At 42.1% G+C, this 19,842-nt stretch overlaps 1 protein-coding gene across 1 annotated transcript in view; it reads left to right on the top strand.

The window, feature by feature from the left end:
• Positions 1–18,766, top strand: part of LOC129528441 (histone-lysine N-methyltransferase 2C-like) — a 42,460-nt gene extending 23,694 nt beyond the window's left edge. The window contains 3 exon segments of the mRNA XM_063699360.1: positions 9,870–10,005; positions 12,070–12,188; positions 18,261–18,766. Of these exon segments, the coding sequence (XP_063555430.1) occupies positions 9,870–10,005; positions 12,070–12,188; positions 18,261–18,766 (761 nt within the window).
• Positions 18,767–19,842: the final 1,076 nt, after the last annotated feature.

The following is a 19,842-nucleotide window of genomic DNA, read 5'->3' on the forward strand; positions in this document are numbered from 1 at the left end:
TATGCTGAGATTTCTAATAACGCTGCCCTTTTCTGGGTATTTTTTATTAACCTAAAATTTGTGATGTTTTAGACTGTTTCACTAACATGTTTTGATAACGTCTCAGTACCCTTGGGAAAGCATTATAAAGTAGTGGGCAACGATGAAACCTACTCTGGATGTTTTTAGGCAAATTTTTTAACTTCTCTGATGCTAGTGTTCTCATTTATAAAATAGGTTAACCAGGATGAGCCCATAGGATAGTTGTGCTGATGAGGTGCAAGGATGCATGCCAGGCACCCAGCACTGGCTCTTCCCAGACATGGAGTGCTCAGTAACTGTGAGCTATTAGAATACAAGTGCCCAACCAGTGCTTGAGCAATTGTGTTCTCTGTCCAACAGAATTCAACAGAATCCCACGTTTGTCTTTATATGTGAATTCAGTTCCTTTTGAGTTAGTAAGAAATTATGCCTGTGTTGGGGTAATTGAACTTTCAGGAGGAGGGAATTGTCTGCCACAATTACTCTCTGAGCTTAATGTTTCCATGTCTTTTTCTTCATTTTGGAAGTTGTGGAAAAATTATAATGAAAGAGTATATAAACGTTTTCCTCTGTATTATAGCGTATCTGACAGTTTCCTTTATTAAAAAGTATGATATATTAGGGAGAGACTTGATGAATTTAAAATTAAAGTTTGAAAAGTGTTACTGACTATAAGTGATCTTCAGCTGTGCAGTTTTCAACTTGAGGTTGTCAGAATGTAATATTACACATTATATTACACACATCTACAGAATCCAAATTGTGATGTTCCTGGAGTATTGGAACAATGCCTATGACTTTTTGTTTCTATTGATTTTTAACTCTTCTAATAACCACTTCTTTAAGAAAAGTCATACATCATCACTTTGGTGTATCAGAAACAAATTCCTTATGCAATAAAAGCATACTTCTTTCTCATTCACCTACTGGGATCTAGAAACCCTGTTAATGCAAGAAAAAAATCCCAAACCTCAATAAAATAACACTCTGTTTGTCTCAAGAGTGGAAACACAACACATTTCCTCTCAACTGGTGGTCCCAGATCGACCATCACAGTGTATGGATGTGTTTGGAGGTGTGGGAATAGGACTGCACTGAGGCTCTAGAAGGCCAGCAGGTGGGGCAGACTGAATGGAGGGAGGAGAGTGGCATTCAGTAACTACTGGAGCGTGGGAAGAGTGAGGTAGACTGTCCATCTGGTGAAGGTGGCTGCTTCCTTGAGGTTTGTTACTTTCTGTAATGTTAATTCCCTCAACTTTTAAAATTTGATTTTTAGACAAGTTATACATTCAAATGATTTAAAATTGGAAAATAATAAAAAGGTAAACAGTGAAGTCTCTCCCTTTCCCATGCCTTCATGCCCCCAGTTTACATCTCCAGAAACCTCAGAGGTTTCTCGTGTAACCTTCCAGATGTGTTTTATGCATGTACAAGGAAATGTGTGTGTATATATATATATATATTGTGTGTGTGTGTGTGTATATATATTTTATTCTTTTTGTCTTACTACTTTTTACTTTCCTTCATTTTTTTATGGCTGCAAATATTCCTTTGTATGGATATATAAGCAGTTTAATTTACCTGTTCTTTCCCCTGTTGATAGACCTTTGGGTGTCTTTCAATCTTTTTTTTTTTTTTTTTTTTGAGACAGAGTCTTGCTCTGTCACCCAGGCTGGAGTGCAGTGGCACGATCTTCGCTCACTGCAAGCTCCGCCTCCTGGGTTCACGCCATTCTCCTGCCTCAGCCTCCTGAGTAGCTGGGACTACAGGCGCCCGCCACCATGCCCGCCTAATTTTTTTGTACTTTTAGTAGAGACGGGGTTTCACCATGTTAGTCAGGATGGTCTCGATCTCCTGACCTCGTGATCTGCCTGCTTCGGCCTCCCAAAGTGCTGGGATTACAGGCGTGAGCCACCGTGCCCGGTTTTCTTTCAATCTTTTACTGTGAATAGTACAATGAATCAACTGGTATATTTATACTGTTGTATGTAAGTGGGCCTGCAAAGGTGAATTCCTTGCTAAATCCAAAGACATAATGCATTTGAAACTGTTTTTGGAAGGTAGGATACAGTTTTTTGGTTTTTTTTTCATTTTTTTATTATACATATCTGAGGTATACAACATGCTTTGTATACATAGTGAAATGATTACTATGGTCAAACAAATGTCTGTATCCTTCACAAAATGTCTGTTTCTGTGTGTGTACACCTAAAATCTCTTTCAGCAAATTTTCTGTACACAATATTATTAACTATGGTTCTCATGCTGTGTATTAATTTGATCTCTAGAATTATTCATCTTACCTAACTGCAGATTTGTACCCTCCGACCTACTTCTGCCCATCCCACCCATTCTCTACCTCCAGACCCTTGAAAACCACCATTCTACTCTCTATACGTTCAGCTTCTCACCCCGCTGCCTCCCATTCTGCTTATTAAGTGAGATCATACAGTATTTTTCTGTGTCTGGCTTACTTTATTTAGTATACTTTCCTCCCGGTTCATCCATGTTGTCACAAATGGCAGTATCTCCTTTCTTAAAGCTAACTATTCCATCGTATAAAGTCCTCATTGTCATCAGTAAGTTCTTAGAAACTGTGGTTAAGAGGGGAAAAAAAGTATGACAAAACTGATTTTTTTTTCATTTTGCATTATGCCAAAATTAGATTGAAGGAAACAGTGTTACTTGAGGACCTGCTGTATGTTCATTTAGCTTAACGTCTCAGTTCCCAAGAACCTATTGATGACATTAAGGGAGGACTTAATATATGTATATACAAACGTCACAATTTCTTTATCCATTCATCTGTCCTTGAATGGGTAAGTAAATTGTCCATCAGGACACTTAGTTTGTTTCCATATCTTGGCTATTGGAAGTAATGCCGCCATGAACGTGGGAGTGCAGATGTCTCTCTCAGATGCTGATTTTATTACCTTTGAATATATGCCCAACAGAGGCATTGTTGGATCTTATGGTAGTTGTATTTTTTTTAAGGAAACTCTATACTGTTTTCAATAATGGCTATACTAATTTACATTCCTATCAACCATGTACAAAGGTTTCGTTTTCTACACATCCTCACCAACACTTATGTCTTTGCCTTTTTGATAATAGTCATTATAAGAGACACGAGATGATATCTATTGTGGTTTTAATTTTCATTTTCCTCATGATTATGATGTTGAGCATCTTTTCATATACCATTTGACCATTAGTGTGACTTTGGAAAAATGGCTATTCAGGTCCTTGCCTATTTTAAAATCCAGTTATTTGGGTTTTTTCTTTTTTTTTTGCTACTGAGTTGTGTGAGTTCCTTATATGTTTTGGATTTTAACCCCTTATCAGATGTGTGGTTTGCCAGTATTCTCCCCTAATCCCTGTCCTACCTTTTTACCCCTGTTTTGTTTTGTTTTTTTACTGCTATGCAGAAGCTTATTTGCTTGATGTAGTCCCACTTGCTTATTTTTGCTTTTGCTACCTGAGCTTTTGATGGGATATCCAAAAAATCATTGTCAAGGAGGATATTAAGAAATTTTTCTCCTAAATTTCCTTCAAGGAGGTTTATGGTTTCAGGTGTTAGGTATTTAATCTATTTTGAGTTGCTTTTTATGTATGATGTGTAAGATAGGCATCAGGTCCAGTTTCATTCTTTTGCATATAGATATCTAGTTTTCTTACCACTACTTATTGAAGACACCATCTTTTCCCTATTGTATCTTGTTGGACTTGTCAAAAATTAGCTCATAATATATGCTTGGGTTTATTTTTGGGCTCTGTATTCAGTTCCATTAATCCATGTGTCTGTTTTTATGCCAGTACCATACTGTTTTGATAACTATCACTTTGTAATATAAGTTGAAATCAGGTAGTGTGATACCTCCTACTTTGTTTTTCTTTCTCAAGATTCTTTTGGCTATTCAGCGTCTTTTATGATTTAATACAAATTTTAGAATTGTGTTTTCTATTTTTGTGAAAAATGCCTTTGGAAATTTGATAGGGATTGCATTGAATCTGTAGATCACTTTGGATAGTATGGACATTTTAACAATATTCTTCCAATCCACAAACTTGGGGATATCGTTATATTTATTTGTGTCTTTAGTTTTTTTCTGTTTTTTGAGACAGAGTCACACTCTGTTGCCCAGGCAGAAGTGCAGTGGTGTGATCTCAGCTCACTGCAACCTCCGCCTCCTCCTGGGTTCAAGCAATTCTGCTGCCTCAGCCCCCCAAGTAGCTGGGATTACAGGTGCCTGCCACCACGCCCGCCTGGCCAATTTTTGTATTTTTAGTAGAGACAGGGTTTCGCCATGTTGGCCAGGCTGGTCTTGAACTCCTGACTTCAGGTGATCTACCCGCCTTGGCCTCCCAAAGTGCTGGGATTACAGGCGTGAGCCACCATGCCCGGCTGTGTGTCTTCAGTTTACTTTGTCTGTATTTTATAGTGTTTAGTATATAAAGCTTTCACTTCCTTCATTAAGTTTGTTCCTCAGTGTTTTATTTTTTTGATGTTATTTTAAGTGGAAATGTTTTCTTGATTTTTTTCAGATCATTATTTGCATAAAGAAATACATCTGATTTTTGTATATTGATTTTGTATCCTGCTACTTGACTGAATTCATTTATTCTAGTAACTGTGGAATTTTTAGGGGTTTCTACATACAAGATCATGTCATCTGCACACAGGGATAATTTTACCCCCTTTTTTCTGCTGATGGCTTTTATTTCCTTTTCTTATGTGATTGCTCTGGCTAGGACTATGTTGAATATAAGTGTTAAGAGTAGGCATCCTTGTCTTGTAGCAGATATTGAAGAAAAGCTTTCAGTCTTTCCCTGTGGTAGGTTTGTTTTTGAATAGGCAATACCTGTGCATGATACAAGAAATAAAAAGGTCTTAAAAAGAGTGAACAATGTTAAGTTAGCCTACCTTTTGGCCATCCCTTCCTTGGAAAGAACCAGTGTTTTCTTATAACTTTCCAGAGATTAGTCATCTAGATACAAGTATGTATATATGGGAGAATTTCTCATATTTGGGTGATAACGGTCTTTTTCTCTTTTCTTTTCTTTTCTTTCTGTCTTTCTTTCTGTCCTCGTCTCATCTCTTCTCTTTTCTTCGTTTCTTTTGATGGAGTCTTGCTTGGTCGCCCAGGCTGGAGTGTAGTGGCACAATCTCGGCTCACTGCAAGCTCTGCCTCCCAAGTTCATGCCATTCTCTTGCCTCAGCCTCTGGAGTAGCTGAGACTACAGGCACCCGCCACCACGCCTGGCTAATTTTTTGTATTTTTAGTAGAGATGGGTTTTCACCGTGTTAGCCAGGATGGTGTCTGTCTCCTGACCTCGTGATCCACCCACCTCAGCCTCCCAAAGTGCTGGGATTACAGGCATGAGCCTCCGTGCCTGGCCAATAACGGTCTTTTTCTTTATTTCAGCATGTGGGAATCAGAAGGCCCTTGTGAAGATGTTGGTTAGAAGAGACTTTAGCTACAGTGATACCACTTGTGTTAGGGCACTGTATGTGCTACTTTATGCCATTTGTCTCAACATGTATGCTTACTGGTGTCACTATGAACCTCATCAATAAAAGTGCTCTCTTGGTTTTTACTGTCCTTGTGTGCATTGTTTCAGGTGAAAGGTGGTCTTTGTACTAGATCCAGTGCTATCCTTGGCCACAAACCATTACATATGATTAATTTGGGGATTTCCTCTTTATCATTCTGGAGATCATCTTCTGTTTTCTCCTGTGTTACATGTGTTTTCTGCAATTTCATGAATTTCCCTTTATTTCTTCCCTCAATTTGGGTGGAACGTATCTTCCGTAGCTCCCTGACAGAGAATGTGTGGAAGGTAAGTTTTGAGCATTATATACTTCTGAAAATGTCTTTATTTTACCTTCCTACCTGACTCATCTTTTCCAGGTTGGAAATACATTTTCATTTATCATTTTTAGTCAATTGATCCACCGTCTTTAGTTTCTAGTATATGAAGAACTCGGTTTTTTCTATGTGACCTGCGTTTTCTTGGAAGCTCTTAAGATTTTAAGAAATTCTTTGTCCTCAGTGTTCTAAAATTTCATGAGGATAACGTCTGTTTTTGTCTATTTTTGACATTTAAAATCTGTTTTGTTAGGCACTGAGTGGTCTCTTTCAGTCTGCTGTCTTATATCCTTCAGTGGTAGGAAATGTTCTTGAACTATATTATTGATAACAATTCCCTCTCTTTTTCCAGAATTCTGCTTTTCAGATGTGAAACATACTCAGTTTTTCTCTGCTTCTTTCCAATTCATGTCCTTATTTTATCTTCCTCTACTGAGTTTTGTTTTTATTTCAGTTATTTCAAGAGCTTTCTTTCCTCCCTTTGAATGTTTCTTTTGTAGCATCCTATTCTTGCCTCAAGGGTATCTTATATTATCCCTCAGAGGATTTTAATCTTTTTGAAGATTTTCTTTACTTCCTACTTAGTCTGTTAATTCCAAATTGTCTTTTATGTTCTCAGGTCTCTGTCTTTTATGTTACAGATCAAGGGTGTTGCAGATCTTCTGGCTTCCATGGCCCACATTGGAAGAAGCATTGTCTTGGGCCACACGTAAAATACACTAATGATAGCTGATGAGCTTTTAAAAAAAAAACAAAAAAACCTCATAAAAAGTCTCATAATGTTTTATGAAAGTTTATGAATTTGTGTTGGGCTGCATTTAAAGCATCTTGGCTGCAGGTTGGACAAGCTTGTTATAGACCATTGTCAGATAATCTTTATGGTACATGCATGATTAAAAGTGAAGAACTAAAGATGGAGACTGGATAGATAGTATTTTTATTTTTAAAAAAGGAATTAAGTAGTTGATTAGAAAGCTTTGAGTATGTGGTGGTGCTTGTCGATTTGTAAGTTTAGTGGGGTGATTTGTGCTGACCATTTGGTGAACCCTCTGGTTTCAGTATCTTTAGATGTTCTTCTTGAACTGATCAGGTTCCCCACAACAGTCTTTTCAAACCTCATACTTGGAGGCTAGAGATCTGGCTGATAGCTTTCTGAGAATTCAGTGGGGAAATGTGGGGTCCGGCAACGGGAGCAGAATGGGGTTGTCCACACTTAGTATGCCCATATTTTCTTGGTCCTATTTTCGATCTTCATCCCATTGTTCCATTTAAGGTCACCCAGGAATCCTGCATCCCACAAATGAGAGTAGCAGCTTCTCAGTGTGTAAACCTAGGAAGCAGGTGTAGGGAGTATAACTTCTGCAGATAATTAAATCTCTTGTTGCTTCAGTTTTCTCCCACTTATTTCCAAAGGTGGCCAGTTTTCCTAGTTTCTCAGCCTTCTGAGGATTGTTATAAACTGGATTCTTTTTTTCAGTTCTTTCTGCTCTCAACTGAGAATTTGCCTTTGTTAAGTTGTTTTTCTCCTTTCCTATTGTCTTTTTTTTTTTTTTTTTTTAAGGAGATTGGGTCTTTCTCTGTTGTCCAGGCTGGAATGCAGTAGTGTGGTCATAACTCACTGTAGCCTCAACCTTCTGGGCTCAAGCAATTCTCTTCTCCCACCTCAGCCTCCCAAATAGCTGGGATTACAGGCATGCCACCATGCCACAGCTTGATTTTATCTTTTAAAAATAGATTATTTCAGTGTGTTTTTAGTAGGGTTTCAGGAGAATAATTTTAATGTATGAATTTAGTCTGCCACCTTAACCCAAAATTCCCTGTCATTAACTTTTAGGTGGGTTTATTTGAAGGTAAACAATTGGTATTGTCATCTTTGGTGTTTGTTTTTTTCAGTAATTTTCTTTTTTCTTTTCTTTTCTTTCTTTCTTTTTTTTTTTTTTTTTTTTTTTGAGACAGAGTCTCGCTGTCACCCAGGCTGGAGTGCAATGGTGCCAACTCCGCTCACTGTAAGCTCTGCCTCCCGGGTTCACGCCATGCTCCTGCCTCAGCCTCCCACGTGGCTGGGACTACAGGCACCAGCCACCTCACCTGGCTAATTTTTTGTATTTTTAGTAGAGACGGGGTTTCACCGCGTTAGCCAGGATGGTCTCCATCTGACCTCATGATCCGCTCACCTTGGCCTCCCAAAGTGCTGGGATTACAGGCATGAGCCACCGCGCCCGGCTTTTTTTTTTTTTTTTTTTTTGAGAGATGAAATTTCACTCTTGTTGCTCAGGCTGGAGTGCAATGGCACGATCTCGGTTCACTGAAACCTCCCCCTCCCGGGTTCAAGCAATTCTCCTGCCTCAGCCTCCTGAATAGCTGGGATTTTAGGCGTGTACCACCACGCCCAGATAATTTTGTATTTTTAGTAGAGACTCACTATGTTGGTCAAGCTGGTACGGAACTTCTGACCTCAAGTGATCCACCTGCTTTGACCTCCCAAAGTGCTGGGATTATGGGCATGAGCCACCGTGCCTGGTCTATAAACTTTTCTTTTCATGGTTTAGTCATAAGTCCATAGCCATTATCAGATTGTTATGGAATTGGCCTCAAATATAGACCAAATATAATAAAAAAGAAAAGACAAATACCCTGTTCATGCCATTACAGAAATACGTTATCTCTAATACTGAGAATATTGAAGGAGTTAACAACTTGATTTTAAAATGTATTTGATAAACATGTCTTTTTCCTGCAATACAATGTAAAGCATATATAACTTGGAAAAGTTTGATTACCACAGTGTTAAAATAGCATTCTCTAAAATAGCATTCTCTAAGCATTCCATTTACCTCATTCAGTGAAGTATTTATTGAACATGTGTTAGGTATCCTACTAACAATACATCTGTTACTAAGAAAATCTGTGTACCTGTTCTCATGGAGAATATAATCTAGCAGGGACACAGATTTTAAAGGACCAATAAAAATGAAGCATGACGTTCACACATACGAGCATAAAACTGTTTGACATAATCTTATCTAAATATCAGGAATTCTTTAATACAGTGAAGTTTAGAATAAATCCTGAAAGATAAGTTAGGTAGAAGGCAGAAACTGGGGAAGATAGTGGAAGAAAGAGCTTGATACATTCAAAGAACTGAGTGTAGTTCACTGGTGGGAGTGAGATGAAGCTGGAAAGTTTACAAGAGACTGTTGTAATGGGCCTTGCAATTTGAAGTTTATTTTGAGGGCATTGGGAAGACATGAAAGGATTTTAAGCAGAAAATTGATACATATTTATAGAAAGATCATTTATGCAGTAATTTAAAGAATTGATTGGAGAGAGGTAAGCTTTGAGGTGGGGAACTAGATAGGAGCATATTGTATTAATAGTGAGTCATCTGAGGTTGGACTAAGATGGTAGTAGAGAGTGATAAAATGCATTTCAGAGGTATTGAGGAGTCTTGGTTGTAGGAGGAAAGAGATTAGGAATGATTAAGGTGGTCTTCCAGGCCTCTGTCTTCTCCAGGTTACATTTCCATGCCTTTTAACGATGATAGGTAACATGGGAAAAAGGAGAAAGTTTATTTTAAATTAATAGTTCATTTTGGATATACAGTTTTCAGTAACTAGGTAATATTCAATTATAGCTGTGGTTGAAGCTCAGAAGAGAGTTCTAGTCTAGAGACCTGGACCTGAAGACATAATTAAAAGCAAATGAATTTGTTAAGTGCAAATGGATTGCACTTAACAGAACTCTGAGTTCTGTGTTCCCCTTCTCTGATTATGTTTTATTTCATGGGAACACTGCACTAAGCAGCACAATTTCTACAACCATTTGGGGCTGCTTCTATCTCCTTTCATACTTTCCCTACCAACAGGGATGTACAATTAAAATGGTTCAGCAACAACCCTACTTTTTATTCCCCATTATGTAGGGATTATATATTTGATAGGGTTTTCCAGTTTTGTGTATATATTTACTTTTTTCCAGAAGGAGAACTTATGGATTGTGATGGAAAATCAGAATCTAGTCCTGAGCGGGAAGCTGTGGATGATGAAACTAAGGGAGTGGAAGGAACAGATGGTGTCAAAAAGAGAAAAAGGAAACCATACAGACCAGGTATAGTGCCTGAGGTAGACATTTCAATATCATCAACACTTGGTTAATTAAAGAAAAATACAATACTGAAGACTTCAATTAAAATTAAATATTCAGGATTAAGAACTGTCTAAACAAAAATATGTGCGCATAAATTAAAGAACTAAACTATTTGAATACGACTTTTTAGCTCCAGAGTTCTTTATTTTGAATATGTGAATACTTCACAATGAACCATTATTGAATGCCTTATCCCAAATGTTAACCATTTTATTAAATGCTTTACTAGATTGGCTTTTGTTCATACTTGGAGTTTGAAGGCCATTTATATAGTTCCTCTGGATGTGTACTTCTGTAACGCTTTTAATTTTCAGTATTCACTTTCTAATATCTTTTTTTGAAAAAACTTATTTCAGTGTTTATGCAGGAATGCCAGTAAGTATACAGTGTGAAGGGGAACAAGACAGAGTTATTATGGCTCCTAGAATTTATAGTCTAGTTAAAAACCATGACTGATTAAACACTCATTTCTTATCTACCTCAGGAGTGGAGAGAAAAGCGGTCTTGCTTGTCAGTTTTATTTGCCTTATTGGAAAAAATTATTAAAATTGTCACAATACAGAAGTTGTAGGCTTTTATGTATTTATTTAAAAAATTTTTTCCGCTTTTCACACGTGTTGAGTAGGCTTTCCTTAGCCAGTTTATTAATGTCTGTTTACCAATGAGGTTTTAAATTGGATTCGTACAATCTTTATGCTTCTTATTGCTTATATTTTATTGGTAAGAGTGATCTAAATCCCTTTTGATATGTAAGGAAGAACTTTCTTACTTCATTCGTATTCCATGAGACCTTAAAAGATAACCTGTCTTTTAAATAGGTCATATCTATAATAAGGACCTAAGATGAGTTGCTTCTAAATCGTTTTATGAAAATGATTTCATTTCTTCCTAATCATGAGGCTTATAAGTGTACTTTTTTAGACATTGCAGATTTCTTCCAGGAACTTGTATTTACTGTTTTCTTTTCCTCTGCCTCACATGGAAGTCAACCCTCTAATTGAGGGACCCATTAGGTCACAGAGTATATTGCTAGACAGCGATATCATTTCACAAAAGCTTATAGTGTTGACTGTGTACCAGACCTCTATTCTAAGCACTTCACTTATGTTATTTGTCCTTTTAACATATGTATGAGAAGCTGCTTTGCCTTACCCCCATTTTTAACCAGTGAAAGAATTGAGGCATTGAGAAGTATTTAGTGAGTAAGCAGAATTACATAGTCTGACTCCAGATTCCATGCTCTTAACCACAGGGCTCTATGTGTCCCATGTATAAATGCCCTCATACGTTGGAGTACCAGACACCGTTCCCCATGAAATCATATCAGTCAAAGAATATTTGTGTCATCTAGGTAGTTTGTGTCTTCTGTCCTCCAGCTAATGTACCAGTTAGCCGGTTAATATACAGACACAGTCATCCATCACTTAAGTTCAGAGAAATACATCATTAGGCATTTTCATCCTTGTGTGAACATCATAGAGTGCACTTCCACAAACCTAGATGGTATAGCTTACTACACACTTAGGCTGTATGGTACGCTAAATTCATTTTAAAAAATAAAGTAATTGTGCTACGGTGTTATAACTATGGTGGTGTCTGTATGTGGTGGGAATTTTTCAGCTCCATTATAATCTTATGGGACCACTGCCTTAACATGCAGCCCTTTGTTTACCAACATCATTATGCAGTGCATGACTGTTATGTGATGTATGAGACACTAATATTTGTCAAATAGATAAGCCAGCGTAATTTAGTGTTTGATATTTACACTGACACTGTTTAGAAGAGGAAGTGCACACAGGTCTTTTTGTATTCTGTTTGATAAGTGATAACAGTGGCTTTGCCTTTTTTTTGTTGTTGTTGTTGTTTTTAACTTCTATTTTACCTAAAATTCAGGTTATTTATTTAGACTAGCACAGATTTAATTTTGGAAAATGACTTACTATTCAAGATAAAGCATTTTTAGCCTGTGTACTGTGGAAACGTAGGGAGAAATTATTTATCAGTTTACCCAATTTCTTTTTTGGATAAGTATTGGTGGATTTATGGTGTGGCAAAGAAGTCGAACTGGGCAAGGGAAAACCAAAAGATCTGTGATCAGAAAAGATTCCTCAGGCTCTGTTTCTGAGCAGTTACCTTGCAGAGATGATGGTATAGTACTGACTTAAAATTTTTTTTTTTTTTATGTAACCCCTTGATCCTGATATTTCTATTGGAAAGAACTATCCTAAATAATGTTACAGTCAATAAGAACCTTATTGCCTCTTATTGTTACTCAATAAGAGTCTTATTGCCTTTTATTGATGAAAGGATTTGAGTGCATATAGAGTTCATATCTGTAATACAGCAATCAGGTTTTATAAGGAAATGGTTTAAATCCAATAGACTTTATTCTTTTGAGATTTTTTGACAAGCTCTTTTTTCCTGTATCAAGTTATTAAATATATTTTCTATATTTAAATATAAATGGTTTAGGGACTTAATAACTTAGTTACATAAGGTACTTTCTGGTCATCTCCAAAGCCTTTCTTTGACTGCTTTAGATACTTATCACATAATTTGAAATTCTCAAGTGACAGTGCACCTCAATTTTTATCTATGTATGTATGTATGTATGTATGTATGTATGTATGTATCTATCTATCTATCTATCTATCTATCTATCTATCTATCTGTCTATCTTAGGGTCTCACTATGTCACCCAGGTTGGCGTGCAGTGGCACAATCTTGGGTCACTGCAGCCTTGCACTCCTGAGCTCAGGCAATTCTCCTGTCCTCAGCCTCTGATGTAGCTGGAGACCACAGGCACACAACCACCATGCCTAGCTAATTTTTAGGCTTTTTGCAAAGACAGGGTCTCACTTTGTTGCCCAGGCTGGCCTAGAACTCCTGTGCTCAAGCGATCCTCCTGCCTCAGCCTCCCAAAGTGCTGGGATTACAAACGGGAGCCACTGCGCCCAGCCGTTAGGGAGTTCTGTTATCCCCATCTGTAAAATGGGGAAAATGGAGTCAAAGAGAGTTCAAAGGAAGCCCCAAGGTGGCACAGCTGGGGAATCGAGTTTTGATTTGAACCCAGAGAGCCATTTTCAAGAGCTCAGCCCTGACCTGCTGTGGGGGTCACTGCTCCTAGGTGCCACTTTGTATTCTGGGAGACTTGGATTCCAACTCTGCTGGGGGATCTCAAAATGGAGGATGGCGTGCTTGCCCCAGAGTCAATGCCCAATCAGTGATTGTTATTATTCTGTTTTCCTAAGGCCAAGGTCAACCACTTAAGACAGAAAAGAATGGTATGAGTCAGCATGGCTTTTGGCATTGGATCTGGGCTAGAATCCCACTTTCTTCTAGTTGTAGATCTTCAAGTAAGAGAATTAAGTCAGAAAGTTAACATCAGGCCCCAGTTTCCTCATCTGCAAATGGATTTAAGCATGAAGGTTATCAGGAGAACTAAGTAACACCATAATATAAATCAGCTTTGGATCTGAGAGTGGTACATAGTGGGGGTGCAGTAAATCATTTTGTTTTTCCCCTTTTATTATTATTATTATTTTGAGGCAGAGTCTCTGTTGCCCAGGCTGGAGTGCAGTGGCTCCATCTCTGCTTACTGCAACTTCTGCCTCCGGGGTTCAAGCGATTCTCCTGCCTCAGTCTCCCAAGTAGCTGGGATTACAGACACGTACCACCATGCCCGGCTAATTTTTGTACTTTTAGTAGAGACAGGGTTTCACCATGTTGGCCAGGCTAGTCTGGAATTCCTGACCTAATGTGATCCTCCTGCCTCTGCCTCCCAAAGTGCTGGCTTCCCACCGAGCCTGGCCTGTTTTTCCCCTTCTTATCCCTCCTTTTCTCCTCCCTGTTCTTCTTATTTTATTTATTTTATTTTTTGAGACTGTCGGCCAGGCTGGAGTGCAGTGGCACTAACACTGCTCACTGCAGCCTCAACCCCTTGGGCTCAAATTATCTTCCCATCTCAGCCTCCTGAGTAGCTGGGATTAAAGGCGCATGCCACCAAGCCCGCCAAATTTTTATTTTATTTTATTTCATTTCATTTCATTTCATTTCATTTCATTTTATTTAAGACAGTTTCACTCTTTTTGCCCAGGCTGGAGTGCAATGGCATGATCTTGGCTCACTGTAACCTCCGCCTCCTGGGTTCAAGTGATCTCCTGCCTCAGACTCTTGAGTAGCTGGGATTACAGGTGCCTGCCACCATTCCTGGCTAATTTTGTAATAATTTTTGTATTTTGTAGAGACAGGGTTTCGCCATGTTGTCCAGGCTGGTCTCGAACTCTTGGACTCAAGCAATCTGCCGGCCTTGGCCTCCCAAGGTGCTTGGATTACAAGCATGAGCCAGCCACTGCGCTCAGCCCTCTTCTTACTATTATTATTATTACTGTTATGGTTGTAGAAGTAACCTGAAATAGAGATACATTTAAATATCTGAGTGATTTCAGCAAAGGAGAGAGCCCCTGTGTTACTATTTTAGGAGTGCTCTTGATTGTGTGAACCCACTTACTAACCGAGCCCGGCCATTTTGCTCGGATTATTCAGAGCTCTCAGGACCATTCAGAATGAAATTCAAAATCTTTACCATGGCCAGAAAGATCCGTGCAATCAAGATGCACCATCCCTATCCTAATTTCCTGGCTTGTCTCCACGCCAGCCACAATGCCATGCTGGCCTCCTTGCTGTTCTTTGAAACACTGGGTGCACTTTGCTTCAAGGACTTCGCTTGCCTGTCCCTGAACCTGGAATGCTCTTCCCCTAGAACTCCTTGTGGCTGCCACTGTCACCCCCTTCAGATCTTTATTTAGATGTGTCTATGATGAAGCCTTTCAGGGCCAATCTGTTTAACATTTCCCTCACCACCCCTCCACTCTGTAGCCCCTTTGCCCCTTGTATTTCTCTCCATAGTACTTATTATAATATCTAACACACTATAATATCAAATGTTAACTCCATGAGGATAGGCATTTTGATCTATTTGGTTCCCTGCGGCATCTCCAGCACATAGAACAATGCCTGGTGTACATAGTGGGTGCTTATTAGGTACATGTCACATGAAAGAGGAAAAAAAACGAGTGTATTAAAGAATCCAGGAGCCGGGTGAGGTGTGTCATGCCAGTAATCCTAGCACTTTGGGAGGCTGAGGCGGGTGCATCACCTGAGTTCAAGCCCAGCCTGGCCAACATAGTGAAACCCCGTCTCTACTAAAAATACAAAAATTCAGCTGGGTGTGGTGGCAGGTGCCTGTAATCCTAGCTACTAGGGAGGCTGAGGCAGGAGAATTGCTTGAACTGGGGAGGCAGATGTCGCAGTGAGCCAAGATTGCGCCATTGCACTCCAGCCTGGGCAACAAGAGTGAAAAACTGTCTCAAAAAAAAAAAAAAAAAAAGAATCTAGGGAGGCCAGGAGCAGTGGCTCACACCTGTAATCAATCTCAGCACTTTGGGAGGCGGGCAGATCACTTGAGGTCAGGAGTTGGAGACCAAAATGGTGAAACCCCATCTCTACTAAAAATTCAAATATCAGCCAGGTGTGCTGGTGCACGCCTGTAATCTCAGCTACTCAGGAGGCTCAGGCAGGAGAATCACTTGAACCCCAGAGGTTGCAGTGAGCTGAGATCACGCCACTGCACTCCAGCCTGGGCGACAGAGTGAGACATTGTCTCAAACAAACAAACAAACAAACAAAAACCCAAGGAGCACAGAACAGCTACATATTGGAACAGCTAAATATTGGAGCACCTACTGTGTGTTGACCGTTCCACAGCATGGAGGAAACTGGTCTTCCCTTGGAAGAGCCTCCCCACTATTCAGGTGGTAAGAGAAATAACATACCCAGGGCTGGGCATAATGCAGACAGTGTTATAAAGGAGGCATTGAACAAAGGAGAGAGTAACTGAAGGAGGTGGCATTTTGAGTGACCTTGGGGCCGATTAGGGTGGTTACAGGTTGATGCTTATATATATGGCATATACGTTGGGGGATTGGGTGGCGGGGAGGGGTGCAGGCATTCAGAATAGAGCAAAGAGAGGAGTAAGTATAGAATGGTGTATCAAATGTTTATCCAAAAGCAGGATATGGAACTAGTAAACATTTTATTCACAGTGTGTATTTTTTTTTGAGAGGAAGTCTTGCTCTGTTGCCCAGTGGCACGATCTCGGCTCACTGAAACCTCTGCCTGCTGGGTTCAAGTGATTCTCCTGCCTCAGCCTCCCAAGTAGCTGGGATTACAGGCGCACGCCACTACGCGCGGCTAATTTTTGTATTTTTAGTAGAGACGGGGTTTCGCCATGTTGGCCAGGCTGGTCTCAAACGCCTGACCTCAGGTGATCAGACCACCTCTGCCTCCCAAAGTACTGAGATTACAGGTATGAGCCACTGCATCTGGCCTGTTGTCTATATTCTATTTTTTTTTTTTTTTTTCTGAGATGGAGTCTTGCTCTGTCACCCAGGCTAGAGTGCAGTGGCACGATCTTGGCTCACTGCAACCTCTGCCTCTAGGGTTCAAGCGATTCTCCTGCCTCAGTCCCCTCAGTAGCTGGGATTACAGGCGCCTGCCACAGCGCCCAGCTGATTTTTTTGTATTTTTAGAGGAGACGGGGTTTCACCATGTTGGCCAGGCTGGTCTTGAACTCCTGACCTCGTGATCCACCGCGCCCAACCTGTTGTCTATACTCTAAAATTTGGATAATTTGGATATGGTATAGTTTATGTGGCAATTTTCTTTTGGAGAACATGTAGGTTGTTTCTAGCTTTTCGCTATTGGAAACAGTGCTGCATCCTTGTGTATGCTTTCTGCATGAGTGATATTTCTCTAGGATACATACTGTAATTATATGCTTGTCTATTTTTTTGTGTTTTAATTTATTTAATGTCTGTGCTTCCTGTTAAAATACAAGCTCCATGAGGGGAGGAATCCAATTTGTTTTGTGCCGCACTCTTTAATTACTATCTAGCCAAGTGCTTGGGAGAAAGGAGAGGTCAATAAATATATACTGAGTGAATCAGGCTGAAAGATTGGCTGGGGCCATGGTGTGGTTTTGTATCCTAAGAGAGGGAGCCTGACTTATTTTGGAAAAGTAAAATTTTTTTTGGAGAATTTCACACAAAGCAGTAGCAGGATGGTTATTGGTGGAATTTAGGAAAACATATTCTGGACTAGAAAGAAGGCAGGTACAGGAGGTGCGATTATGAGATTATTACACAGGCCAGAAGGAAACAAAGAAACATGGGTGGTGAGAATAGAAAGGAACGGGTACATACATTTCAGAGAGATTAGAAGGATAGGATTTGTGAGATTTACTAAGTAGCTATAAGGGGTGAAGTAAAGAAAGCATAGAAGGAAAGTTGATTTCTAGCGTAGAACATTTTAATTTTACAAACATTTATTCTCTCTCCCAGCTCCATGGAAGAAGTACTCACTAATTGCTGTTGGTATATTAATTTGTATTACATTTTCTTCCCCACTTTCTCTTTTTTTTTTGAGACAGGGTCTGTGGCCCAGGCTGGAGTGCGGTGATGCCATCTTGGCTCACTGCAGCCTTGACCTCCTCGGGATCAAGAGATCCTTCCACCTCAGCCTCCTGAGTAGCTGGGACCATGGGTGCCAGCCACCATGCCCAGCTAATTTTTTTTTTTTTTTGAGACGGAGTCTCACTCTGTCCCCCAGGCTGGAGTGCAGTGGTGTAATCTCGGCTCACTGCAGCCTCCGCTCCCTGATTCATGCCATTCTCCTGCCTCAACCTCCCAAGTAGCTAGGACTACAGGCACCTGCCACCACGCCCGGCTAATTTTTTTTTGTATTTTTAGTAGAGACAAGGTTTCACTGTGTTAGCCAGGATGGTCTGGAACTCCTGACATCGTGATCCGCCCGCCTCGGCCTCCAAAGTGCTGGGATTACAGGCGTGAGCCACCGTGCCCAGCCCTATGCCTAGCTAATTTTTATATTTTTCTTAGAGACAGGGTTTCGCCGTATTGCCCAGGCTGGTCTTGAACTCTCGGGTTTAGGTGAGCGCCTTGGCCCCCGAAAGTGCTGGGATTATAAGCATGAGCCACTGTGCCTGGTTTCCCTTTCAAAAGAGATTTTGGGTGTTTCGTGTCACTGTATCCACGCCGCGTGCGGTCCCTTGTGCGTGGCTTCTTTTCCTGAGCACGCACAGCTGCCTTCTAACCCGCGAGCAATGGCTTTAAGGTTTTTGTTTGTAATTCGGGGGTGACCCAGGGGTTCGGGCCGCGGGCCCCTCCCCTCGCCCAGGCACACCTTGCAGAGGAGGGGGCGGCGGGGACAGGACCCGGGTCTGTGCCTGCGCACACCCTCGCGGGCCAACCCCACCCCCCCGCCGGGTACCTGTCACGGCTACTGCCGCGGCGCGCGCCCGCCAGGTTAAGCCGGATGGCGGGAGGAGGGGTGCGGGACACGGGGTGCGGGGAGGGTGGCACGGCGCGCGCGTGCGCAGGAGTCGCCGAGCAAGAACTGGTAGTGCGCGCGCTCGCCGCTCGCTCGCGTCCCGGAGGCGGAGTCTGCGGCGGCGGGCGGAGCGGGGGAGCGCCTATGCTAGTCACGTGGGCGCTGGGGCGGGGCCGGGGCGGGGCCGGGCGGCCGTTCAAGGCAGGGGGCGGGGCGCCTCCGAGCGGTGGGGCCAAGGGAGGGCGCAACAGCTGCTACCTCAACACTTTCTGACCCAACGGTCACCCAGCGCCGGACTCGCTGCGCCCCGGCGGCTCTAGGGACCCCTGGCGCCTACACTTAGCTCAGCGCCCGAGGTGAGCCCAGGCCCTAAATCCTCCGGGCGGGGGTAGGGGTGAGGGACGCTCCTTTTTTGTTAGGGCGGGGGTCTTGGAGGCGCGAAGGCACTAGGCGCCTCGGCGGATGGCTGCACCCCTCGCCCGCTGCTCCCCATGTCTTTTTGGGGGCCGGGTGCGGGCGCGGAATCCGAGAGGTGTCCGCACAAAAGGCCGAGAAAAACTCCGCGACGCCTACCTCCCTCCCTCCGCCCTCCCCGCCACCTCCTCTCCGCGCCCGCTCCTCCTCATTCAAACCCGGCCCGCCTGTGTGGTGTCAGCTCAGTCCTGGCCGCCGCCGCATGAGGAAATGGCCTAGGAGCCGGAGCCGCAGGTAAAGGGGGCGCGCCCCCCGCCTGCGCCAGCCGGGGCGCCCGCCCGGTCCTGCGGAGGCTCCCGCGCCGCCCCCGAGGCGCCCGGCTCTCGTTGTCTTGTCCCCTCCCCAGGCTGACCTCAGTTCCCCGTGTCAGCTTCCTAGCCGCTCCTCTAGGGCGCGGCCTCCCCAGCCGGCTCCTGCACTTCCGCCCACGGGAAGGTGCGGGCGATCCCGGGCTGCATCCGCTCTTGGCCGTCACACTCACACTGCACGATTTAGAAGGGCTTGGGGTGCGGGGTTCCCTGAATCTCCGCTGGGAGCGGGGGTCCGGGGGTCTGCGGTGGTGGGCGGTGGGGGTCTGTTCCGAAAAGTTGGGTCGCCCCGCGGGGCGGGTCTCCCAATTTGCCCAGTTGGCCCTTGGGGCGCGGGCGGAGGGGGGCCGTCGGCGTAGGGTCCCCAGCGATACCCCGGGAAGGGCCGGGGCAAGTTGGAAATGGTCAAAACAATGCGTCTGGACTGGCAGCATTGCTTCTTATTGTAGTTTTAATCTGCATTTCTCTAATAGCTAGTGATGATGACCAGTTTTTCATTTGCTTATTTGCCAGTTGCAAATCTCTATTAGTGAAGTATCTGTTCACATATTTTGCCCATTTTTTAAAAGTTGGGTTGTTTTCTTATAATTGAAGTTTATTTTTTCTTATACTCA

Source organism: Gorilla gorilla, chromosome 17 (assembly GCF_029281585.2).
Source record: "Gorilla gorilla gorilla isolate KB3781 chromosome 17, NHGRI_mGorGor1-v2.1_pri, whole genome shotgun sequence".
NCBI classification, from domain to species: Eukaryota; Metazoa; Chordata; class Mammalia; order Primates; family Hominidae; genus Gorilla; species Gorilla gorilla.